General features: G+C 41.2%; 2 protein-coding genes across 2 annotated transcripts; one reads left to right on the top strand and one right to left on the bottom strand.

Annotated features, from left to right (window-relative positions):
- The first annotated feature begins 11,770 nt into the window (after window positions 1-11,770).
- LOC128491559 (uncharacterized) lies at window positions 11,771-14,842 on the top strand. Its single transcript, XM_053463878.1, has 6 exons — window positions 11,771-11,913; window positions 12,422-12,488; window positions 12,580-12,678; window positions 12,782-12,883; window positions 13,624-13,671; window positions 13,803-14,842. Exons 1-6 carry the CDS (start codon window positions 11,875-11,877, stop codon window positions 14,840-14,842), a joined length of 1,395 nt encoding a protein of 464 aa, XP_053319853.1. The 5' UTR covers window positions 11,771-11,874.
- A 4,279-nt stretch (window positions 14,843-19,121) lies between these two features.
- Window positions 19,122-25,182, bottom strand: LOC128490972 (mucin-17-like). Its single transcript, XM_053463131.1, has 11 exons — window positions 24,568-25,182; window positions 23,921-24,025; window positions 23,112-23,233; window positions 22,504-22,562; window positions 21,957-22,111; window positions 21,492-21,551; window positions 21,244-21,409; window positions 20,855-21,016; window positions 20,457-20,569; window positions 19,663-19,739; window positions 19,122-19,383 (listed from the first exon to the last, which is right to left on the bottom strand). Exons 1-11 carry the CDS (start codon window positions 25,073-25,075, stop codon window positions 19,348-19,350), a joined length of 1,563 nt encoding a protein of 520 aa, XP_053319106.1. The 5' UTR covers window positions 25,076-25,182; the 3' UTR covers window positions 19,122-19,347.
- Between the last annotated feature and the right edge of the window lie 1,208 nt (window positions 25,183-26,390).

Below are 26,390 nucleotides of genomic sequence, written 5' to 3'. Positions count from 1 at the left end.
TCCATGTTGGCTCCGCGTCAAGAATGGATGCCCTGAGATCCTGGGTGGAAGAAGATCTACCAAGACACAGAGGAGCACTGGTAAAACGCGGGTGCCGCTGTCCCCCCCCCCCGGAAGTCGCCCCCATTCGGCCCGTCTAGTCGTCCATTTTTCCTGATGTAGAGACACAAACCTGAATCAGTCCTGATGCCCATGGAGTCTAAATAGAATGGAGGGGGCCTTGACAGGGATGCAGAGTTGTGCCAGCTTCCTCTGTGGTTTTTGTCCCACCCTCCATCCCTCACTCCCTTTATTTTGTGATGTTTCCTGTTATTATGGCGATCTTGTTTACTAATTTTTCTTTTTTCTTTTCTAGGATTTTGTCACAGGCGGCAGTGGCTTGCCAGGTAGCCGTGAGGTGTTATGTGGTCATTGCCACTGGTGTTAAAGTGTCGGTGGGAGGTTGCTGACTGGGCGTGTTGCTGGAACCTCGAGTGGGGGCGGGGCATCATGGGATGCCCTCCCATAAGGTGATGCTTATTGTTCAGCCCCGGTTGGTCCTTGCAAGCATAGGGGTGTTCTGTTGAATTAGGGTCATTGTCGTGTTAATGCAGCTTTTTATGTTCACAGGTTGCACGACTGTGGCCTTTTCATTCCACATTTGGTGTCTGTGTTTTATTTGGGATGACATAGCCCGAGATTCGAGGCTACTCCTGTAATTGCTCTCGTCTTAGATTTTAGGAGCCATGTGCCTATCGTGCGCATGTTTAAATTCCCTCACTTTATGAACCTCTACCACTTCTGCTGGGAGGCTCAGGCTGTTATATGTCTATCACCCTCTCAGGTGCTCTGCTCCTGCATAAACTCCCCTCCTTCCCAAATGCAATAGTGTTAATGTTTAAATTATATATACAATATTAAAAAGCATGTCTCCCTTCCGTTGCTAGGCGGGTACCCACTCTGGGGTAATTGGATTTTCCTATCTGCAAGATAATTCTAGTAGCTAGGACAGACTCCACATTTTGTCCTATACACTGATCTCTAGATTTACATGATTTACATGATTCACATGATTTACAGCGCCTATCTATTGTTTCTTTGCTTACGTCACTGTTGTCTCCTAACATCATATCATGTGCACTTTGCCAAGTCACGTTGAGTAATAACTGAGTCTCTAGATGGTTTTTATCTTTGTATTTTCTACAAAATGAGATAATCACAATGTACCAAGGGTTGATTATACATAATGCCACTTATATATTTTTTTATACAATAAGCTAACACACGCATAACAACTCAAATATTCAGTAATTCAATAAATGACTTGTCCTCCCCTGCAAAAGAGTGTATGACCAAAAAAAATCCTCCCCCCACAAACCATATTTAAAAAAAATATATATATAAAGAATCTGGCCCCCCTAAACATGAGAGTGCTCAGTGGGATGGAAAGGGTTAAAACTCAATTAACCATTGGAGAGGGAAAGTTTTCAGGAGCTGTATAATGGCTTGTGTCGGAAGAAATGTGACGCAGCTTGAAAGTCTCAAAAGTAAAAATGTAAGAATTCAGCTGAAATATATATGTGAGGGAAATCAATAAAAAAGGCGCAGACAGTTTTCATTGGAGTCTCCGGGTGAACCACTGCTTACTCTGGTCCCCTATCCACTTCCTGTCTACTTCTGTGCACTTCCCTCACAGTCCCTGCCCACTAAAGGCTGTTTGGTCTGGCCCGGCCTCCACACTTGGTTAGCCCGCCCCTTCATATAGCCATTCTCCCAGAAAGTAGAAAATGTAAAGGGACCACACAGTTATAATATACATTAAAGTGCATATGATGGCTGAGGTATACCTTTATGAAAATGCTTACTTTTGTTCGATTTACGCTATTATCCAGCAAGCCACCAACAACTATGTCAATCTCATCTTTTCGCTTTGTTTATCTCGATGTTTCTTTTTCCACAGCTGCATCCACAGTCGTGTCCTGCCATTTTGTTTGCCACGGTGACTGTTTGAAGCCACACCTTGGGACGTTCGCAGAGCCAACGCTGGAGCTGACTGGTGGTTAGTATCTCATGTGTCACGAGATGTGTTTGGCTGGGGGATGGGCAGAGGGGCAAATGCATTTGCAGGTGGGGGGCTCCACAAAAAAAAATAAAGGGGCCTTGCAGCTATCATATACATTAATGTCCATGTGGTGGCTGGAGTGTCCCTCTAACAGAACCTTATAGTAATGTCCAACTGAAAGCCTTTCCGGGATACCAAGAGTGCACCTGTGGCTGCAGGAGCAAAATAAAAATACATTAATCTTTTTTTATTAGGATTTACAGTTTTCACTTGACTATTACTTCACTATATAAAAACAACAAAAAGAAATCAAAATATGTGTAGAGCCACTTTCTGCCACTGCAAAGCAAGATCAATAGCGATGCTGTGTAAAACTTACTGTGATTGGCCCATGGGGCACACTAAGCCAATTAAAGAAACGTTTACTCTGTGCCTATGTGTCTGGTGACTCTGAGCCAATCAGATCAATGCTTACATACAGCTTCACTAGCTGTGTGCGTGTGTGTGTGTTATGAGGGGCAAGTTGCTGTTATAGGCTGAGAGAACTCACTGTGAGTGATATATACAGGTTCACCCTCTGTCTGTGTGTGCTGTGAGAGGCAGGGTGTTGCTGGGGGCCCAGGAGGAAGGACATGCAGGGAGAGAATGAGAGACCCTGTGGAACCAAAGATGGTTTGAAGAGAGGAGGAAGGACCATGAGAGACAGACACCCCCCTTTAAGTAATGACCTGAAGGAGGCTGTTTTTAAATCCTAAAATACCAAGAACAACACCCCTTTACAAATAAAAACTGAGCTAATTCCTTAAGGTTCAGCGGTCTATGACGTCTATGCTGTCAAACACAGAGCGTTCCTGGGTTTGTTGCAAAAATCTGTTTTCATGGTCCAGATTGCTGAGATGGCACATACTGGCGTCAGACCCTGCGGCTTTTGATTGGATACTATGATGAAAGGGCATAAACTGAGAAGGAGAAGAGGTGCTGTTCAAGAGCCAGAATGTAGGGTGAAGAAGGAAGAAAAGAAGCTGCTGCACTGGTTAAGCACTAGAATGACTCGGTCTTAATCACCCTTAATGCTAGTATTGAGAAAATAAGTCCTTGGATTGAGTATATGAACTCGCTGCTCCTCTGATAGCAGACATTCCCACCTGTTCATCATGTTAGAATGTTGAAATAGAATGGAGTAACTTTTATTACACGCAACATTGATTTTTATTACCTGCTAAATTTATTATCTCCGGGAAACATTTGAAATAAAAGAAGCAATATAATGCATAATAAAACATTGCGCTGTTTTCTTTTGTAAACAGTTTTAGTTATGTTTTCAGGCAGCTGCATATCAGCCAACTAAAATTAATTGTGCACCTCATGGCAAGATCACCATACCTCCAGCTACCCGGACCCCTTCTTTTCAGGATGCAGTTGGTGGTCCCATTGACTTTGGTGGGTGGTCCTCTGAAAATCGGTGGGTGGTCCCGCTGATGTTGGTAGGGGGTCTGCTAACACCAGCAGGTGGTCCCACTGATGTTTTGTGCTGGGCTAGAAGGAAAGTTGGCACTGGTTGGAGGGGAAGTGCCCCAACGCCCCTCCTGCAAACCAGAGTTTCTCCATGATTACCTGGAGAACCGGAGAAGAGGCGCTTCACCCGGAATCTCCGATACCCAGAGTTCCTGCGTATGTTGATCACACACACTCCCATGTTATCATGCTTGTACAATTAATTGGCAGTTGCCCATTCATGTGGCATCCAAGTCATAATACTACACTTTAGAAATATAATGACACCATTAACAGACGATCACGTTCTTTCGCATTGCACAATCCGGTTGAGTGCTAGAAAGTACGTGAAGCATTTCTTCAATATTGGACAATCTTGAAACAAGTCTTGCCGGCCTTTCTTTCAGATATAACATGATTACTAAATTCAGTTTCAAATCTGCAATTAAAGGATCAAATATCATCCAACTGTACAGTCATACATTTGGAAATAAACTTGCCCTGTTCAACTCATTTTGATGAAGAATTACCTTAATCATTTTGGGGTTTATAGTGAGCTTTTGAAAGAACAAGAACCCCACTGAACTCTAAAGAAGTGGGAAAAATTACTACCGGGTCTAGGCTGGCAGTTAAGGGCCTGCCGGCAGTTAACCCATTGGCGGGTGCAACATTGTTTAAATTGGGGGCTGAGGAGGGACTCACTCCTTTTCACACTGTATTTCTGGTGAGGAATGTTCCCACCTGTCCTCCTCCTTCTTTCTTAAAAGGTTATCTGTTTTGTGCTTTTTGCTGTTTTGTGCTTTTTGCTGTTTTGTCTGTGTTATGTTTTATTTTATTCATATCACCTGAGATTCCCCCATAGCCAGCGTGCAGCGGTGAGCTTGGTGGTGGACAATGTGCCCAGACAGGCTTGGAGAGACAGGCCTACTGGGCGGTCTGTGGCACCCACCGGGCTGGGGCTCTTGGTTTTCGGCATTTGGAATCACCTGCTAGGCTTTGCCTGGCAGCTGGCTGGTCTTTATGTGTTACGCTATTGTTAAGCTGAGGGGGAACTAATAAAGCTGTGTCCAATGTCCTCACTCACAATTTGTGTCATATGTTTTTTTGATTAAGGCAAGGGAAGGGGTTTTGGCCTAGGTGTGTTGTCAAGATCTGGGCCTAAGCTCCCATCTTCAAAGTTTGCATTTTACTAAAGATTAACATTTCTATGAGGAGTCGGTTTGTTAAAAATCCACTCAAAACAGATTTTACAGGAAAAGATGCAAAATATCACATGGGTCTGTGTGAGCTACAAGCACATGAATGTCATCTTCTAAGAATAGAAGAAGCAATTCCATTCTTTCATCCGGTATACTGTTGTATTTTTGACCCAAATGAAGTCAATATAAATATGTGAGAAGGCTATGAACTTTATGAAGTCCAAGCTCAGTATTTCAGACGGTCTTCTGAATGCTCTGCCTTTCCACAACAAGCATCTTAGTGGACATTGATGAATTTCTGTCAAAGTAGGTCCATCTACAGACGTCTCATTAAAGCAGGTAAGCCCGTTGCCTACATATGCTCATTTTTTTTATTGTCAACCTTTTTTTTTCAGAATAAAATAGGGCTTTTGATTGAAGGCATAGGAACATGTAAAATAGTTGGGATTCTGGTAACAAAAAAACATAAAATACATTTTGGCAATTTTGCTTAGAATTTAGACTTGTGTATTTGCTTTCTTACAAACTTTATTTTTAACGGAAATTGCCTTCTTCATGCCTTCGTACGAATCAACAATAACGAGGGCGATCTCTCGAAATCTCACGAAATCTTAGGAGGTACATTTTCTTTCTGAACCTACATTAATTCCACACTATCTGTGTGTTTTTAAATAGCTACTTGTTAGTCACTTCACCATATATGACTACTTAATCTGAGAATGAACTCAATGCCTCATTAGTTTATAACAGGTTTTAGTATCAGACTTGGGCACCGGCCAACTCTTCGTGTTCGTCTTCGTGGGGGAAAAGTCTTCCTATTCCGCGAATATTCCTGTGTTCAGTTCGGGCGAATATTCGTGTACATTCTTCGTGCTCATTTTTTTTTTCTTCGTTATTTCCGTTCTTTGTAGATGGGGTTAATACGGGGTTAACTCGGCAGAGACTACGCAGCAGCTTTGGCGCCAGGATTTTTAAAGTCTGTACGAAGATGTTTATTTGTACATATCACAGTATTAGTTTACATGATAAATATGATGAAAGCGAAAAAAATCATGCTTATGTATTGCTCTAATTTGCAATTATTGAGCAGCCTATCAATATCCAAAACAAACATATGAATGCCACAGTCTTCACAACACAGTCTTCACAACATCAACCCTTGTATGAGGGTCTATACTATACAAACGAGGAGAATGTCAATTTTTCATTTAAGCCCCCTGGGGACATTGTCCTGCTAACCAGACCCCTTTGATCCTGAATAACCGCGCCCTTTATTATACGCGCTTGATTTCATTAAATTTCTGATTATAAACCTAATTAATTATAATGAATTAAACACACACCTTTTTGTTATACGTATCTGGTCCCATAACATGTACCAATGTACGCTTATAAACCCGTTTAATAAATTTAATAGCCCTTTTTACACGTATCTGGTCTCATTCACCGTACCAACATACGTTTATATTAGGTATTTTATATGTTAGTTGCTTATGTGCGATAGGTGTACACATTAGGAATAGGGTGGGGGGCAGTTCAGGACAAGTCTGGACATGTTTTTAGAAATAGTGGGCATGTTTATAACTGAAAGAGTGTTTGAATAAAAAAAAACAGAAAAGAAAAATGTCTACAGAAACAAACAGTTACAATGATTAGGGTTTGAATAAAAAATAGAAAAGAAAATTTCTACAGAAACAAACAGTTACAATGATTAGGGTTTGAATAAAAAACAGAAAAGAAACATTTCAACAGAAACAAACCGTTATAATGATTAGGGTTTGAATAAAAAACAGAAAAGAAAATGTCTACAGAAACAAACAGTTACAATGATTAGGGTTTGAATAAAAAAAAAAACAGAAAAGAAAAATTTCTACAGAAACAAACAGTTACAATGATTAGGGTTTGAATAAAAAAAAAACAGAAAAGAAAATGTCTGCAGAAACAAACAGTTACAAAGATTAGGGTTTGAATAAAAAAAACCTGAAAGAAAATTTCTACAGAAACAAACAGTTACAACGATTAGGGTTTGAATAAAAAAAAAACCCAGAAAATAAATTCCTTACCGGAAATACACGACTTCTTACCTCCACAATGCGTAGTTAGAGAATGAACTAAACCTGATCACTACAGGTGGCGAAACTCAACAACACAAAGGACATGTTACTTGAGCAACAGATAGCTCTGTCTTACCACTAATGACCCATCAATAACCTAAACAATGACTAGCTTGTCCTATTATCAATGAGCCGTCAAGAGCCTAAAATGATGCGACACTACTAATGACCTATCAATAACCTAAACAATGACTAGGTTGTCCTATTATCAATGAGCCGTCAAGAGCCTAAAGGAATGGTTAACAGTTAATAGGAACATCTGTGGATATTCGGATGAAACAAAAGGTTGTTTGAAAACTACATACATTTTATATAAAGACAGTTTAAAGCATGGCACAAAATACATTGTGAAATAATCATAATAAGTTAATGCAAAAAATATACTTAACACCAAAAGAAACCGCTAGCTTTGGCAGTATTGAGAAACTGTTTCAGGCAGCCCAAACACCCGGATTAAAGCGATCAGCGGTTAAAGAATGGCTGACAGAACAAGACACGTATACATTACACAAACCCGCAAGATTTTTTTTTTAAACGTAATATGATTTGTGTCTCCGACACCGATGGTCAGCGGCAAGCGGATCTTGTCTCTATGATCGAATCTGCAAAATACAACAGCGGAATAGAATATAGTCTGACCGTTATAGACGTATTATGCAAATATGCTTGGGCCGTAGTTTTGAGGACTAAAACAGGAAAAAGCGTAGCAGATGCCTTGAAGACTATATTTCAGGAAGGCTGTGTACCTCAAAAGTTACAAACAGACAGAGGAAAAGAATTCCTAAACAGAGCTGTAAATGCGTTATTAACCCCTTCAAGACGGGGATGTACCTGGTACTTCCTGGTCAAAGGTCACCCCCAGACCGGGACGTACGGGGTACGTCATTGATGAGGTGCGATCCAGTGTCGCTATGAACGCTGCTGGGATCGCGAGGGTGTCCCCAGCGATCCGTAGCAGCCATTCCCCCTCAATTCCGTGCACTGGCTAGTATCAAAAATATATAGCGATGGAAGAAAATGCATTTTATATCACTCTACCCAGTAACGCCTCTTATTTAATGTATCCACAAAATGAGATTATACAAACAAAATTATACAAAATTATACAACAAAACTTTCCAAGCCGGTGTTCTTAAAAGGAGAATGGGAGGTTGCTTTATCAGAAATCCCGTATCCGCACACATGGAATACCTCACGAGGGTGGGATATTTGTGGGTTGTCCAGGAGGACCCCCTCAAACAACTCAAGATAAAATCTGGATATTATAACGATGTTAAAAGTTTGAAGTAAAACCTCGTGTGAAAAGCGCCGCTCAGAACATTGCAAAAGATATTGTGGGGCATGTTTCAACAGCCGTTATAAGTAGAATGGCCGATCAGCCTCAGGAGGGGTCAGGTCTTGTTTACATAGGTAAACAAATTCCAAAGAAGAAGCAGAAGCACGTTGCAGCATTTCCTCCGACGGGGAACAGAAAACATCTTTTTAGCTGCTATCATGGTGTTTATCCATACATACATGTACAGGCTCAAAATGCATTGTTTTCAATGGGTTTAGGGACCGCCCATTGTCCTTAAGGGGTTAATATCACAATCTAAGAATTTGTACTCTTACAGAGCATACACGGAGACGCTTCTGACTTATAGCGCCAATGCTTTGTCTACACAGCTTACAGACGGTTTATTCTACAAAGATACAGCCGGGGCATCATCAGACAATAATGGTTTTACAAAACGGGCTCAAATGACAGAACGTGGAAAAACTGTAGAACTACTAGGACATCTACACAGCGATATTTTTTTTTCCAAGAAAAACTCACCAGAAATAAAGATACATTTTGTTTAATGTCGGCAGAACGGGACCCATTGAAAGTGCAAAATCTAAATGCAACGCTATTCATAAAACATAGAAACATAGAAAGTGACGGCAGATAAGAACCAGTAGGCCCATCCAGTCTGCCCAACCTCTGAGTACTTTCCTTTAGTACCTGCCCTTATCCTATATCTAGCTTGGCCGTATGCCTATCCCATGCTTGCTTAAATGCCTTTACTGTATTAACATCTACCACTTCTGCTGGAAGACTATTCCATGCGTCCACTACCCTTTCCGTAAAGTAATATTTTCTGATGTTACCATTAAACCTTTGCCCCTCTAGTTTATGCTTGTGTCCTCTTGTTGTGGTAGTATTTCAACTTTTTAATAAACCTTGTTGATTCCCTTTAAGTATTTAAATGTTTCTATCATATCCACCCTGTCCCGGCTATATAGGTTAAGATCCCAAACGCGTGCAAATGTCACCGGCCGTGCAAATAGGTCAAGCACTTTTAACCGGTAATGCCAAGTACCCCATTGAATGTGTTAGTATGAAAGTATTCATCGCACCAACAGGAAGCCAAGCTTTGTAATCGAGAGAATCCGTTCCTGGGATCAGATACCAGAGTTTGTAATTTTAGCATTTGTTGATAATGAGGCATTTTCTGGCGCTTATGGCAGAAACCCTTTATGCTTTAAACTCCTGCAACACACTCCTCCATCTTCCCCACAACAACTGAAGCCTAAGCAAACCTCCATACTTTGCTAAAAGCCCTCAAAGCCTGCAATGCACTCCTCCATCTTCCCCACAACTGAAGCCTAAGCAAACCTCCATACTGTGCTAAAAGCCCTCAAAGCCTGCAACACACTCCTCCATCTTCCCCACAACAACTGAAGCCTAAGCAAACCTCCATACTGTGCTAAAAGCCCTCAAAGCCTGCAACACACTCCTCCATCTTCCCCACAACAACTGAAGCCTAAGCAAACCTCCATACTTTGCTAAAAGCCCTCAAAGCCTGCAATACACTCCTCCATCTTCCCCACAACAACTGAAGCCTAAGCAAACCTCCATACTGTGCTAAAAGCCCTCAAAGCCTGCAACACACTCCTCCATCTTCCCCACAACAACTGAAGCCTAAGCAAACCTCCATACTGTGCTAAAAGCCCTCAAAGCCTGCAATACACTCCTCCATCTTCCCCACAACTGAAGCCTAAGCAAACCTCCATACTGTGCTAAAAGCCCTCAAAGCCTGCAACACACTCCTCCATCTTCCCCACAACAACTGAAGCCTAAGCAAACCTCCATACTTTGCTAAAAGGTATACAGACCGGACCAAGAGATCTCCATAATTATCTGTTATTGTTTTCTGTATTGTTATTATAATTTTCCTGTTTCTATACCCTTTTCTGTCTATCTGTGCTTGATAGCCTAAGAATGTCCATAATGGGAATTGCAGCATTTTTTCACTGATTGTTTGTAGTTGGTAAAATTTATATGATGCCTGTCACTACTTAAGTGTGTTATATTTTACTTTCTATCTTTCTGCTCCACTAACCCCTTATCTCCTATATCTGCCCTCTTACTGCCCCCGTCCACTTTAACACTATTTAACACTCTCTATTACGGCCCTCAAAGCCTGCAATACACTCCTCCATCTTCCCCACAACAACTGACTTTTTGACCGCCCTCTCACCCGCCCCAGTGTTGTCCTAATATATAGACAGTTAATTACCATTTCTATTTAAACACGCCAGTAGAGGGCACCAACTCTTTGGATCCCTTTAGTACCCACTTCTCCCCATTAAACCATTCCAAATACCATCCCTCCAGTCCTTAACTGTGCCCAAACAAAGGCTCTCCTCCTCACTTACCACCTCTTCCTTTTCCCGTCTACAAGATTTCACTCGGGCTGCCCGATATCTCTGCAATCTACTTCTACCGAACTATTAGCTTTCACCCCCCCCAACATTCAACTAAAATCCCAAAACCCACTTCTTCAGAGAAGCATTCCACCTTAGCTGCTAGAACTTCCTTGTCATTGAGACAACCACCACACTACCTCTCAACCTTTCTCTGTGCCTTATACCCCCCACACTACCTCTCACCTGTCACTGATACCCCCCGCACCACCTCTCACCCTTTCTCTGTGCCTTATGTTTGCCACCCCATTCCCTCAAGATTGTAAGCTTGCGGGCAGGGCTCTCTCCACCTAATGTATCGGTTTGTCTTAGTCTGTCAAGTCTCATCTTTTCATACCCCTTGAATATATGGATTGTATTAAGCGCTGCGTAAATTGTTGGCGCTATATAAATAAAAGATAATAATAATAATAATAAACGTAACAATGTGAATTTTGCGGCTCTATCTGGATGGTCAACAAATACCCGCAAAACCGTTTCAACCCGATTTTGAATGCTTTAATGCTGTACGTGAATGGATGGCATTTTTACAATTGGCGCAGAAGAACGGCCGCGATTCTGGAGTTATCGTCGACAGAGAAGAATTTGTGAACGGTTATACGTTATCTGCTTTCGATCTATCTCCTGGTCATTCTCGCTCATTCGGTCCGGTAACCCGAGGGCCGAAAAAGCTTTTCCAGGGCATTTGAACGCACCATAAATCTGTTGGCAGCGTTCATTTTAAATACTGACCCACATACATTACCTGGAGAACATTGGTTAGCCTGCATTATCGATCAAAAGAGAGGAGGATATTTTTTTGATTCATACGGACTGCCCCCCCCCGCAAGCCCATTATTTCCTAAAGAAATATTAGATGTACGGGCTCAAAATGCATTGTTTTCGATAGGTTTAGGGGCCGCCCATTGTCCTTTTAGAAGTTAAAGAAGTTTTAAACCATTTTACTAATGAATTAAAACAAAATGATCGATTGGTGTCGCGTTTTGTGTGGAAATATACGCGTGGTATAAGAAATGGGGGTTATCGTAGTGTGCACATTCAGAAATGTATAGCGTGTTATCAAAAACATCATTGATTCAATAATTTGGTTGATTGGCTTATACATTTATTTGAGTAATCGATAATAAAACATTCAACTTTTATAATGAAAAGTATTCAGTGTTTTTTTTTTTTTAACCAATATTCACCCTGCCCCCACATCATTTAGAAACAATCAATCAACCCCACGACAGCTTAAAGGGTATATAAACTCTTCAGAGGTTCCACGCTTTACAAGTCTAGGAGCTACAAGAAAAGCATGGACAAGACCACTATTTCCAGCTCTTCAATGGATGCAGTAAGATCTTGAAAGTTTTAATAACTGTGTGCATTTTCTTGTACGATGAACATTCTTCTGTAGTATCCTGCGGGAAAAGTCTCTAGACCTTTAAATTGTATCCCTACGGCGTGTGAATGAGAACATTCATACACATTTCAATATGTCTTGTATTTCTTATATTTATCTTCTGTGTGTAAGAATGTATGAATAAATAAATAAGTAAACTAGGTTCGATCCATCATAGATTTCGTTTGCTACCTGTTAAGGTTCATGTTTCAGTTTATTGTAAGAATAGTGAAAATACTACTGCTCTATATTATTATAAAACTGAAACGTAAAATTTATATTTTTTCATACTTTTTTATGATGTATGTTTATATCTATATGTTTATATTTGAATTAATTATAATAATATTAAAAAAATGTGTATGTTGCCCTTTAAATGTATGCAGCAGATGTAAGTATCTTGTAAGCGTGTTTAAGTGATTTTACGTCATATACCTCTCAATACCCTATGGTGTTTCAGGAACAAACAAGCCAGACGTCATTTGACGCCAGCCTGTTGAACAGCCTCTCCGCGTCCACACAAGATTGTAAGCCTTTAAACTAATATTGTATTCTAAAAAAAAAACTTTGAAATGCATCTTAAGTTCATTCGTTAACCGAAGCTTTTGCGTTATCTAGCGTTTGTGGATAATTTCTACATCGACATTCTGTCCGATGCATCTACGACCGAATCTCCAAAGCCTCAGAGTGAGAGTCGACGGGATTCGACGTTATCGGGTGCGTTTAAATACGTTGTATGCCTGACCATTTTATGTACTGTGTATTGCGCTATATGCGTGTGTCTAATTGCATTCTCTAAATAAGTTGTTGGTTATTTTAGAAACAACTGATACAAATTCCCACCTCTATCCCAAAGCGCTGACCAACGGTAACTGTGATAGGTCTCCAAGTTCTCGCAATCAGCAAGTATTCATGTATGTAGGTAGTGTGTATCGTGCATTGTAACCCAATACCAGTATAACCCACCAAATAACGACACGGAGACCGAAATTGGATAAAGCAGGCCACAGCACAATTTTATTATAAAACCATAAAACACTGTGTTGGCCCAAAACACCATAAACCAATAAGAATAATATACAATAACCAATAAATACAAATATACAAATATACATAACACATTACCGTAACATATTCAAAACATAACCAACACAGGAACCGAATTAACCTCGTCCTTGCCGGCCTCTCACACTGCACAATCCAGACCACAGGTACTCACCTCCCCCCTCGTCCAAACCAAATTGACAGCTACCTTCCGCTGTCCCACCACCAATGCTAACCACCAGCCGTCCAACAAGCTCGGTGGGCACGTCCAATAAAACACCAGAGGTTAGGGGAGGATTGAGCCTTCCATTACACCAGCATCCAAACTCCATCACTTACCAAAACCAGACCGGCAAGGACACATAAACCGCCAGCTGTGACAAAAGAAAGAAAGTTAGTACACAAAAAATAGGGAGGGAGGGTGGGAAGCAGGTAAGACTGTTGACCGTGTCTGTAAAAAAGGACAGTGACCGGGGTCACCCAGGGGGCACCTTATATCACCTAAGGGTCTCCCACCCCTCAATTAACATGCCCCAATCAAAACACGGACATGCCCTGAGCATGCACTAACCCACACACATACATGCTCCCTGTCCATTTAGCTACGCTGATTCCCAGGGGCCTTTTCTAATAACGGGGAATCCACTCAAAGCACCAAAAAACCTAGTGAGTAAACATGAAAACACCTAAAAGTATTTTTTTTGTTTTTTTAACATAATGATTGTCTATGTACCTCCCATGCGTTATATATTTATGTATAGTAAAGGTACGTTTTTATTTTTTTATCTTTTACATAGGTTCGAAGTTATCCTTATCGCCGAATGGACCACCTAGAGATAGTCTCCATATATCTGAAGAACTACTGTCTGCATCGTCAGAGGTTTTTGCGAAAAGGACGGCCCCACCTAAGGATTTGACCCACAAACAACGGATACTGAAAGGAACGCATAGCCCGTCGGGTGAGTCGCCAGACGTAATCCCAGGCAATGTCTCCGGAATTTTGCATGACGATGCGACAGTAGACGTAAAAGCGAAGAGGTCTCTTACAGAGGTAGCTGGGACACAACCGTCGTTTAAAAAAGGGCATGTTTTACAAGACATAACAAAATCCACAAATTTCCGTGCATCAAGACAATTAAGTCCTTCACACCGCTTACCAAATACAAATAAGAAACAAAAGCAAAAAAATAAGAAAAAACCCCAGTATTCTCAAAGTGTATTAGAATGCTGTTGGTGGTGTACGAATACAATCGTCTTCTCGTATGAGCTCGAAACCTGTGCTGAGCGTACACTCGCCAGGCTACGTAAGGCTTTGGCTACTGATGTTGTGTTGAAACAAGGTAGACGTTTCAACCTCTTACTTCACAAGGTTAGGGAGCCATTTAGAAGCGGGTACAACCTCGTAGCGACAGACGCACAACACGACGTGACTGCCCGTACAACAGCCTGTTTAACACACACTGGGGATACACCGGCTTTAAGCGCCTGGCTTGAATCGGAAATTAGCTTCTGGACTGATTTACTGGTCGTTATCGACTCTGTGAGAACGGAGCTGCGTGAATTTTTTGGTACGGTTGGCCCCGATGACATCAGACAGCCTGGCATTTTGAATCGTATGGCGTGCATTGCTAAGGCTACGGCGCACTTTCGCGAAGGGGTTCATTTGTTGAAGACAGGCATGGCTGGTGGGGTTTTATCTCACAAACAAATGCGGTATAGACATATTACCAGACGTCGAGCCAACGCAGTTAAACGATGCATAAAGACATTGGCACGGGCAGTACGTTTAGCACGGGCTAGAAGTTTGGCACCTAGTGTGGCGACACTTCCTGTTTGACCCTTGACACCCCACGCAAATGAGACACCGGCGGTACCCCTAAGGTCTCCTGCTTTTGACGTTAATGCTGAAGCGCAGAATGCTCAAGATGTTGTAGACCCCCCTGTATTTTTAGAGCATGTTGAACAGCGTCACAGGGAACTTAACCATTTCAATGCTGTTGAATATTATGAAGCTTTTGGCTTTGTAAATTTGGAACAGATACCATAATTTGCTGATGCCATTCAGGCTGTACGTGATGCCATTCAGGATCTTTGAAATAGAATTATGCCTGATGTAGGTCCAAATGATTTTATCCAGTTACGTCTGGATGCTGATGGACTTAATATTATGCAAAAGAGGACGTACGGTTAAGACCTGAAAAGATAGAGGTTTTTGCCTATACATTTTTACCCCGATACGATGTGTCCTCTTTAAATTTTGTCAATGATGAAACCGCTATGCTCAGTTGGAAGTATGCTGAGGGGTGTCACAGTACGGCTCGTAATACAAACATCTTTATCGCTTGTTTCACAACTGCCTACGCACGGTTAGAGTTGTATAATGTTTTGGATAAATTGAACGAGAGATGTCTTTATCATGACACTGACTCTGTTATTTTTGTCAGCAAAGAGGGTGAGTGGACCCCGTCACTGGGTGACTATCTAGGTCAGGGGCGTCCAACCTGGGGCCCTCCAGCTGCTGCAGGACTACATCTCCCATCCTCCTCAGGCAGCTCCTTAGCTGAAAGAGCATGATGGGAGATGTAGTCCTGCAACAGCGCTATCTGCCCGTTATCACATACCGAGTTATGTATCTGCAGGGCCCAAGACTTACGGTTACAAATTGACGACGGGTAAGACAACCGAAGGTAAAAGGTATAACCCTGAACGCCAGCAACGCACGACTGATGCATTTTGACAGTTTAAAAGACTTGGTGCTGGACAAATCCCACAACTCTGACCCTGACAAACAGAAACCAATTTTGGTCCGACAATCGGGTATTGTCAGAAACAAATTGTGTTGGCAGATAGAAACGCGGCCGCTTCATAAAACGCAAAAGTGTGTCTATACCAAGAGGCTTTTAACAGACAATTTTACCACCCTACCACACGGCTACTGATACTTAGGTTTACAACACCCCTTTTCATGCATTTAAGCAGGTCCTTCTAGTTCAGGAAAAAGGTTTTTTTGTTAAACAGCTTTTACGAAATGTTTCATCTTTATTGTCGCATATTCCTGATAACATTGTCTGGTTTTATGCCTGTTGGCAACCCCTGTACAATGAATGAACACTTACAATACCCTATATTCGACTTATTGAAGGTTTACCACAAACATTTAGCGATGGTGGCTGGTCCCGCGGCGCTTCCTCCTCAGGCGGCTTCCCGGGCAGCGAGTACCACCGCTACTTGGTCAGCGCCACCGTGTGGTCAAAACATAATATTACACGTTACATCTGTAACGTGTTCTTATAACCTCGGGTGACCTCCTTAATGCAGGACACACCTCCTCCTTTCCCTATTTAAACCTGGACTTCCTCTTCTGGGTCACCCTTGGTTGGTGTATCCTGCTGTTTTCCTGTGCGAGTTGCTGTGACTATTTCTTCGTTTGACCCGGCTTGCTGACTTCGCTCCTGTTTTCTGATTTGGCTCCTGTTCTCTGATCGTTGGTATTGACTCGGCTTGTTTGACTACTCTTCTGGATTTGATTCGGTCCTGCAGACCTGATTCTCGGTTCCAGCTCTCCTGGCTACTCCTGGTTCCTGTTTGCCTGGCTCACTCTGCCATCCGGGGTCCTCCTCATCCAATCGTAACAATTAACAATGTAAATGAACGCTATAAGAAAAATGCTGAATTATTGCTTACTAGAATGGTCAATTCAAAACATGTTACATATTGTAATGATAAAGGCGAATTTGTGTACAAAAACATGGCGGTGCCCGGGTCTAACTTAATAGACTTGGTACGTTGTGTTACCCAGAGTCACAATATAACCGGGCGTAAAATGCCTCAGGGTTGAGATTCATGTCTACAGGCCACGGCTGAACTGAACATAGCATCATCGGTTGTAGGAAATACTCCAAACACAGACTACTTGGATTGTTTGAAAACCCAGAACCATGAGACGGCTACATCACCCATCGTGGGTTATCCGACCCCAAAACACACCGTCAGGTGTAACTACTAGCCATGCCTATTTGCTACCTAAAAGACGTTCGAGTGTAATGAAACAATCTGTTGACTGGTTGAATCTGTAGTTATCTATATGTAAAATATCTTTTGGTGTATTTACTCGCGTGTATAAATGTATTGTTGTTAAAATTATTTTTGTAAATGTTGTATTGATGTGTGCTTTTTGAAAAAAAAAAAATAATAAATTGACGATTGAATAAATATTTTATTTCTATATTACTTCTGGGAGTGTCAAAAAGGGCTATTAAATTTATTAAACGGGTTTATAAGCATACATTGGTACATGTTATGAGACCAGATACGTATAACAAAAAGGTGTGTGTTTAATTCATTATAATGAATTAGGTTTATAATCGGACATTTAATGAAATCAAGCGCGTATAATAAAGGGCAGCGGTTATTCAGGATCAAAGGGGTCCGGTTAGCATTATCTACTACGCATCCAATCTGCGCATAGGGCGTGTCGAAAAAGGGGTGTGGCACCTGTCAAAGCAAGTCTGACGAGATATTTCCCCGGGGGGTGGACAAAAAGGAGGTGTGGTAACTCCGCCCACAAAGGGGGTGGGGCACCTGTCAAATTAAGTTTGACAACATATATAGCTCCTTACTACTGTCAGCCAGTTTAAATCCAGCTTGTACCCACAGTGTGCTCCAGCCTTGTGCAGTTTTTTTTGGCTAAACTTGTTTTAAATGGTTTGTGGACGTTTCTGATAAAGTGGCCCACAGCAGAAAAAACTTGGACAGCCCTGTCATATGCCATAGATAGATAGATGATAGGATACTGGTCCATGAGGTCTGCCATATTTCCGATTTGTATAGTCGTAGCCAAAATGTATGGTGGAACTTTGGGTTTTGAGCTTACCGACATCTTTTCCAGCTGTTTCATCTTGGCAACCACCTTTAAAAGCCTTTGGGGACCGCAGTTTCAGAACAACTGCTTTCACCTTTGACAATAATACCAACAATCAGGCATCTGTATTTCCTGAGACTGAAACCACTTCCAAAATGGCTTAGAATTTCTGTTCTGCTGACAATTTTCGGAATTAAAAATAATAGGGATGTTTTTGGGAGATGTTTCATAAAACAGAGAAATAATGGATCATCTCCAGCCATATCGGTTTGACTTCCAATATCAAAACACACAGTCATATGTGTCAAATGTATGTCTTTATTCCCTTTATTCACTCATATTAACCCACTCAACTCACATATTATTTTATTACAATTACTAACTCATTTTGGCTTATCATTCTTTTAATTTGTGTATATATATATATATATATAGGCAAGATATGTAGTTCTGATGGGAGAATAATAGCTTGGTGTATTGGAAGACGAATATCTCAAGCTAGAACACTTTATAAATTGTAATAAGATAAATAAGATTCTTTTGTCCTGATAAAGCCAATATGCATATGCTTGGGCACCCCCAAATATCATGGCAACGGAAAATACAATACAATTATATTGTGGTAAATTAAGCCACAAAGATTTCAGAGGCTTACATGACTCTATGTGATCAATATTATTATTATTTATTGTTTGATATAGCGCCGTCAAATTCCGTAATATTGACTTTCATTGATCCTCTTGTGCGGATTTGAGAACGCTCTAAAAAACCTGGTCCTTAGGTCCAGTCTAGTTGCCAGGACTAGGACATTAAGTCACAACGAGAAGTTCTTGGGTCCAAGCCATGCCAAATACATAAACAGACCAGGGCTAGAGGGAGATATTTTTCTAATATATAAGGTATCAAAAATGTTTGGCAAGGATGTAGATTTGCGGCGTCTTACAAAACAGGCTTTTTTTATTTTACGGTAAAATATCTATACACCCCCAGTGTACAGTATCTCACAAAACGAACACCATTTTAATAAAATATATTTTAATACAAAAAATCTTGTTTAAATCAAACTAAATGATATACTTATTAAATTACAAAAGGTTATAAATAAGTGGGAATAAAGTGGCAACTGCAAGGGGGGGGTGGAGGCCGGATCCAAGGCAGGGCAACTCAGGTTGGGGGTTTCAGACTGGGCTGGTATAGTGTATGCTTTATATTTTTAGGTTAATTTCCAAAATTTTCCTTTGTTTTCTGTATACGGTTTAGTTCAATTTTTTTTATTAGCATGTGTTCTTTGCATTCAAATAAAACGAGTGTCTTGGTCTGTTATTCCACAAACTAGTCTTTTAACCTGATAGACAGTTCTTCTCATCATCATGACTATTGGGCCAGTCCACTAGAAGCATCATATAATAAGTGGTCCCACGTCTGAGTAGTAGCCTTGCGGAAGAGGTAATGGGAGAGGAAGAGAGAATGTGATGTCTTGATCATGTGATGGAGATCTCCGGTCTCTGAATCTTTACCTGGGGTTAAATGGAGAAATGAAGAGTAAGGTGGGGATTTCTCCAAATTTGGACGTATTGTATGGAAATGCCTTTTTACCAGAGCATGATAGTAATAAAGTGACAGTAAACAAAGCCAGTGTAAAATCCTGATTTCATATGAGACAATAAGGACAAAAAGGTTAAAGAATGAGATAATGAATAGAGGAAAAACAAAAAGATAGAGAGAGGAGAGAACAGAGATGAGCGCACTCAAGTAAAGACTCCACAAGTACATGTGGGAAACCATCCTCTACACACCTTGATAGATGTGTCCACATTTTCCAGGGCTGGCTTGAATCTTTGTTTGCTGGAAAATGAGCCACTTTTGGAGGAATCTATGCAAAGAAAGATTGAGAGTGAGACACAGGCATGGCACACAATGATGATGCACAGCAAAGGTTGGTGAATCACTCATAGCGCAGAACAAGCAGAGCCAAAGATCGGCAGTTTATTTTGCCCTCAGCAAGCAGGTCCTCACATCCAAAATAATGTCACAAGGCAGTAGGGCGACTACACTTGAAATGTTTCTGAAAAACACATGTAAAGTGCTGCCCCGCAGTGTGCAGGATGATCCAACTCATGGATGTGGATTACTGTATTAGACAGCTGGCTATCACAGGAAAAGGTGTCCTGGGAAGCATGGCTCATGTGGCACCCCTAGGAGGTAGCTCTTAAACCAGTACCACACACTCACAATAACCTCCAACAGTTGATGTATCCCAATTGGGACAGCTTTGTCATGAGGGAATACGTGGCTATAGGCACGACTGGTTGGGGCTATAGGTAGGTAGGAAGGTGGCCTATATGCATCTTAAGTACTGAAGGTGAATGCTGCGACATGATGTCATAAAGCAGCACACAGCTACACTTTGAGGAAGCCACCTCAATCAATTTCAAAGCTCAGTGGGCCAATAAGACAACTAAGCTTTTCCCTCCTCCTGCAGGGAGACCCAGTAATTCAGACAACTGGAGCCCTATGGGTGGTCAATATGATATCAGTTGTACCCATTTTAATGTCAATGCATCGCCAAACTTTAATGATGCCCACATACCTCCCTCGTCATCTTCTTTTGTTTCACTCAAGTTGGTGAAGCCATGTTCAACACTCCATTCACTGTTGGCATCGTCATACCACACATCTTCCTGGTCTTTGGTGAAGGCATCACTGGAATCCCAAAACACACCAGTCAAATTACTACACAACCACACACTGTCAGCCATTCAGGGTTATAACAATGTAACTCTAACGCAGGTAATGTTGGTTAAAAGTCGCATTTAGTGGGTCACGGGCCCCGCGCAAAGCCTATCCCCCAGGAGAAGGAGAGCTCCAGGTAGCCTGGTATGTATGCTATACAACAAGAAAACATGCAGCATCACAATGAAACATATACCCTAAATAAACAGGACACGGTCCACACAAGCAATCAACACACACAAACACAATCCTTACAGCTTCTTGTCTTTTTTTCTTCTGAACATCAGGAATCCAATAACGAGGATAATCACCACCAGGACTGCGATGGCCGCTCCCACTCCGCCATATAGTTCTGACTTTAATATCTTCCCTTGACACCGGGGACCAGTGTATATATATTTTTCCGAATTCGGGCAACTTTACCAAGATAGAAGAAACAATATTACTTATTGACTTCACCCTAGCGAGAAATCTGCCAGCCTTCCTTGCCCAGATTACTCTCCTGCTACATATCTTGTCCCAATCCTGCCTTGTTTATAGTTTAATCGTCAAAAATAATAAAAAGTAGCCTCTGCGTAATTTTTCCCAAGGGTGGTCATACAACTTTTAGCGAAACCAGGCAGGGGTGAATAAAGCATACTTACAGGCATTGTGGTCCTGTGCCGTTTTGTAACATGCAGGCGCCCCCGTTGCAGCTCAAATACCTTCCTGATTGCGGATCGCAATCCGATAAACAGATCACTCCTTCAGCAGTTACCAATGGCGTGTAATATTCTCTAAAACCAGGTTCAAACCTGTCAAAACAGAGTTCTGCAGAAGACAGGACACAGTCAGGAATTATAACGGCAAATACCTCTGAGATAGTAAAGTGGACCACACAGCTAATCCTCACCTTTTTCGGTTTTTGGAGGATCATCTGTTATTTCGAAGGTGGAATCAATACACAATGCAGCTATAAAAAAAAAAGGTACAATTGTTATAAAGAAGTGGTGCAGAGATGGGCAAGGTTTGGTATTTCTGCTGTATTGACCTGTAGCTCCCCTTAACACTCTTGCAGGCAATGGGGATCATGGCCCATTCACGGAAATCAGAAGATCTCCCCTGAGTGAGCCATGGAGCTCTAAAATTGACAGAAATCAATCCCAGCTCCCGTGCGTCCTCCTTGCAGCACATTGAAGCTCTACTCTAAGATATGACATCATATGTCAACGTTCTGCTTCAACGTGTCATCAAATGGTAAATAAATATATGGCCGTCCTCTAAATTTTGTCCCTCCCCACTTTTAACCATTAAATAGAGTCCCAAATTCTAGGAACGCAAGAACTCTTAGGAACAGAGATGTTTACACAACACTTACTACTTTCATTTCCATTCGTGCAATTTGCCTTTACGAGTTCTTCCAGATGCGTTTCCACATTGCTAACTATGTCGTTATACTGCTCGGTAACCGTCACAGTTTCTGTATATTCAGCCTCGACAATTACGCTGTGATTCACAATGATACTTCCTTTCCTGTTAGAAACAGACAATACTTATTATCAAGATCTAAGACTTGTGTAAATGTACCCCCTAGTGTGAATTCCGATATTTTTAGGGTAGCAAGATGGCTTGCACAAGTCAACCCGGAGGGAAAGCCGTATGCCTGTTTACATTCCTTCACTGTATTAGCAGCCACTTCTGCTGATCCCAACCAAAGGCATAACTATGGTATTTCATGTAAATGTTACGCGATTTCCCATGATTCCGTGAGAACTGTATTGGAATCCTAATTTGAACCAGAGTAGGAAGTTGTTACCAGCTTCATGGACTTATGGTGTAAAAATTAAGAATGGGATTAGGCATAATCTACAAAATGACAACATATGCAACTCAGTGTGTATACTGTATAGGCAGGAAAACCCTACCTCACAGACTTGATTTCTACATCCTGATACCCTGGGATTTCGCCATAAACCATCTTCATCTGTAACAAAAAAAAAGGGATTGAACGTTATGTGCGTTCCCACTTGCGGCAAATAGAAAAAGGATTAATCCTGAAGGCGTTACCTATGAGACTTCCCTATGCAAAATTACAATGGGGCAAATAACACCTGCGGGACAAGATACAGCTAAATACGGTTGATACGGTTGATGTCGTTCAGAAAATATTTACCTCTTGACAAGTCCTGGAATTCAGGAGGACCGTCATTAGAATCATTTGGTTCTTTAGAATTGGCTATTAATATTAATAGTCTTATTAAAGTCTTAATATTTGGTGTATGCATAAAAAATGCAAGACAAGTAAATGGGTAGAGAGCATAGGTTGGGCTTCGCAAAAGTACAGATTTAATCACCTTTTCTTTTTTTTTAATGTCAAACCTAAAAAAGCACAAGAAATCTAGTCTTGCTTAGTTTGTATCCATCCCTGGATCCAGGAACCAACGGGGTTTAAAGGATTGTTTGTGGCTAAACACTGGAAGTAACGAGGGCGAGGGCGTCATTTGCCCAACTTGCAGGTGTTTGTTTTTCTCACCTCTGATTTAAAATCCTTTTCAAACTTCTTATAATAGTCAGATGTTGTATCTTTGAGGCTTTCGTTATACTCCTTATTAGTGATTTTTATCTCCACTTTCACTGTGGTATTAACCTTTCTACCTGCAGGAAGAGACATAAAGAATAAGCAATTCTATTCATGTATAGTGCAAATGCAAGTCAAAAGACCCTCACATCTACATTCAATGTTTATTGTTAACCCAGACTCTTGACCTTGAGCCTACTGATCGTCATGGGCTTTAAAGTTTAAAAGCATATATATTGCCATATTTCAGGCCTGCAAAGTCTTATCCAGTGATCGCATGTCCTGATTTTCTTGGGACCCTCAAGCTATCTCATGTCTCACGCTAACTTGTTCTAGGACCATACCAGGTCCTGAAATGAAATAATGTTAATGTAGGCATTCATGGAACTGAGTTCGGTACACAGCTGGCAGTGGTTACAGAAGCCGATAACCAGCCAACTTCACTGTATATTACAAGACGCTGGAGCTGCAAACTTGTCCAACTTGCAGATTCACTAAAGTCAATTTGAATATGCACATAAACTCACAACTCCTACGCAGAAGAGATGTGTATACGAGTTGAAAAAGCAGGCAACTCACAAATTCACTATCCTGAGCAAATGCTTGCACAATGTTTGTTAGAACCTCCCCTCCTTACAACTTAAATAAAGCAGACATGTTACAATTTCATAACCTAGGTAAGACTCGATTCACGGTTTTCCAAGAGTAATCAGGTGTTTCCAATCTACAAGGGAATATTTGGTTTTAATGTTCAAAATACTTACCACTAACTGGAGCTCGGTCAATGATGAACTCACACAAAGGTCCATAAAAGTCATCAAGGCAAAGACATTTATTGGAATCATAGGTACCTCCATTATAACACTGAACTAAAAAAAAAGAAAAAGAATTTAGTGTCAAAAAAGTGTCAACATGTTATAATAGCAGAACAAACTTTACATGAAGTGACGCAGGAATATACATTGGGAGTTTTCAGAATCTCCCAATACCCCTTATACTTTCTCCCCAATTCACCTGTGTTAATTAAAGTGCACTTTGGGCACTGGTTAGGATATACAATCCTTACCCAGAAAGGGGTGGATCTGGACAAATAAAGTTGGGAACCACTGGAAATTGTTTTAACCAGTTCTTGAGAATTGATGACTTTTAAGATATTTTTAATATAATATTATAATATAGGTTGGGAGGCTGTCCCCCACCAAACATCAGATGATCTTCTAGAGCTCAATCATTGATATACAATCTGTTTTTTATTTCCCAGAAAATCCTTTGCTACTAATAAATACTTTCTTTATAAATGTTGGGTTTCTTTTATAAGATCCCCAATAGTGATATGTTGTGCAGCTAAGAATTACATAGAATAATTAGGAAGTAAATTATATGTTATATAAGGAGTCTTTAAAGTACTTACAAGGTGGTGGTACAGGTTTTCCAGTAGACTTGGAGGTAGGAGAAGGTTTGGTAGCAGTAGTTTTGAAGGTGGATGGTGGAATAGTTACCACAGAAATAGTAGTTTGAGAAACAATAGATGTTGTGGCGTTGATTTGTAGAGTTGTTTGGGAAATTGTGGACGAAGGGAAAGTAGCTGCAGGAGCAGTTTCTGCAGATACATCTGTAGTTGTATCTTGTGTAGGATGTGTTACTTCAGATCCTTTTGGTGTGGTATAAGGATTTGTAGTTGTTTGTGCAAAGGTCTTAGTTTCCAAAGATACTCCGGGTGTTGTATACCATCCTGAAGTGGTTTGCTGTGTTGTGTCTGGTTCCTTAGATCCATTTGTTGTAATGAAGGCTTCTGTAGATGTTCCAGGTGTTGTAGTTGTTTCATCAGATTCCACTGTAGTATACTGTTTTGTAGATATTTCTGATGGGGTTTTAGTTTCCTTAGATCCAAATACTGTGGTGTACTTTATAGTAGACATTTCTGATGAAGTTTCTACAGATCCCCCAAAGGTGGTATTTTGGCCTATAGATGTTATAGGTGATGTGACTGGTTGTCCTGAAGGTGTTATTGATAAAGTATCAAATTCTCCAGGCACGGTAGATGTCTCAGGTGATGTGTCAGGCACTTTAGATCCTTCTGGTGTGTAAGATTCTGTAGATATTTCTGGTGGTGTTTGAGGCTCTCTGGAACCTTCTGGTGTGGTGTATGGTTCTGTAGATGTTCTTGCTGATGTGTTAGGTTCTGCAGATGCTTCTGCTGTGATGTAGGATTCTGTAGATGTTTTTGGTGTGGTATAGGGTGCTATAGATGTTTTTGTAGTAGTGTATAGTTCGGTAGCTGTTTCCTGTGAGGTATCTGGCTCTCCAGATCCCTTTGGTGTGGTATGGAGCTCTGTAGATGTTTCTGGTGATATGTCAGGCTCCCCAGATCCTTCTGGTGTGGTATAAGGTTCCTTTGATGCCTCTGGTGATCTGGAACTTTCTTCAAACCCCCCTGGTGTGCTATACAGCTCTGTAGTTGATTCTGGTGATGTATCTGGTTCTTCAAATCCTTCTGTTGTGGTGAATGATTCTGTAGATGTTCCAGGTGAGGTACCTAGTTCTCCTAATCCTTCTGATGTGTACGGTTCTGTAGATGTTTCTGGCGATGTGTGAGGTTCTGTAGATCCTTCTAGGGTGGTGTAGGGTTCTGTAGATGTTTCTGGGGACATATCAGGCTCTACAGATCCTTCCTGTGTGGTGTAGGGTTCTGTGGATGTTTCTGGTGTTGTATAAGGCACCCCAGACCCTTTTGGTGTAGTATAAGGCTCGGCAGATGTTTCTGGTGATGTGTCAGGTTCTCCAGATACTTCTGATGTGGTGTAGGGCTCTGTAGATGTTTCAGGTAATGTATCAGGTTCTCTAGATCCTTCTGGTGTGTAAGGCTCTGTAGATGTTTTTGGTGATATGTCAGGCTCTCTAGATCCTTCTGGTGTGGTGTAAGATACAGTAGATGTTTCAGGTGATGTATCAGGTTCTCCAGATACCTCTGGTGTAGTGTAGGATTCTGTAGATGTTTCAGGTGATGTATCAGGTTCTCTAGATCCTTCTGGTGTGGAATAGGGATTTGTAGATGTTTCAGGTGACGTATCAGGATCTCCGGGCCCGTCTGGTGTGGTGTAGGGTTCTGTAGATGCTTCAGGTGATGTATCAGGTTCTCTAGATCCTTCTGGTGTGGTATAGGGCTTTGTAGATGTTTCTGGTAATGTATCAGATTCTCCAGACCCTTCTGGTGTAGTGTAAGGATCGGTAGAT

Source organism: Spea bombifrons, chromosome 4 (genome assembly GCF_027358695.1).
Source record: "Spea bombifrons isolate aSpeBom1 chromosome 4, aSpeBom1.2.pri, whole genome shotgun sequence".
Classification (NCBI taxonomy): domain Eukaryota; kingdom Metazoa; phylum Chordata; class Amphibia; order Anura; family Pelobatidae; genus Spea; species Spea bombifrons.
Note: the sequence above shows the minus strand (reverse complement) of the source record. Positions and strands in the feature narration are given on the sequence as shown.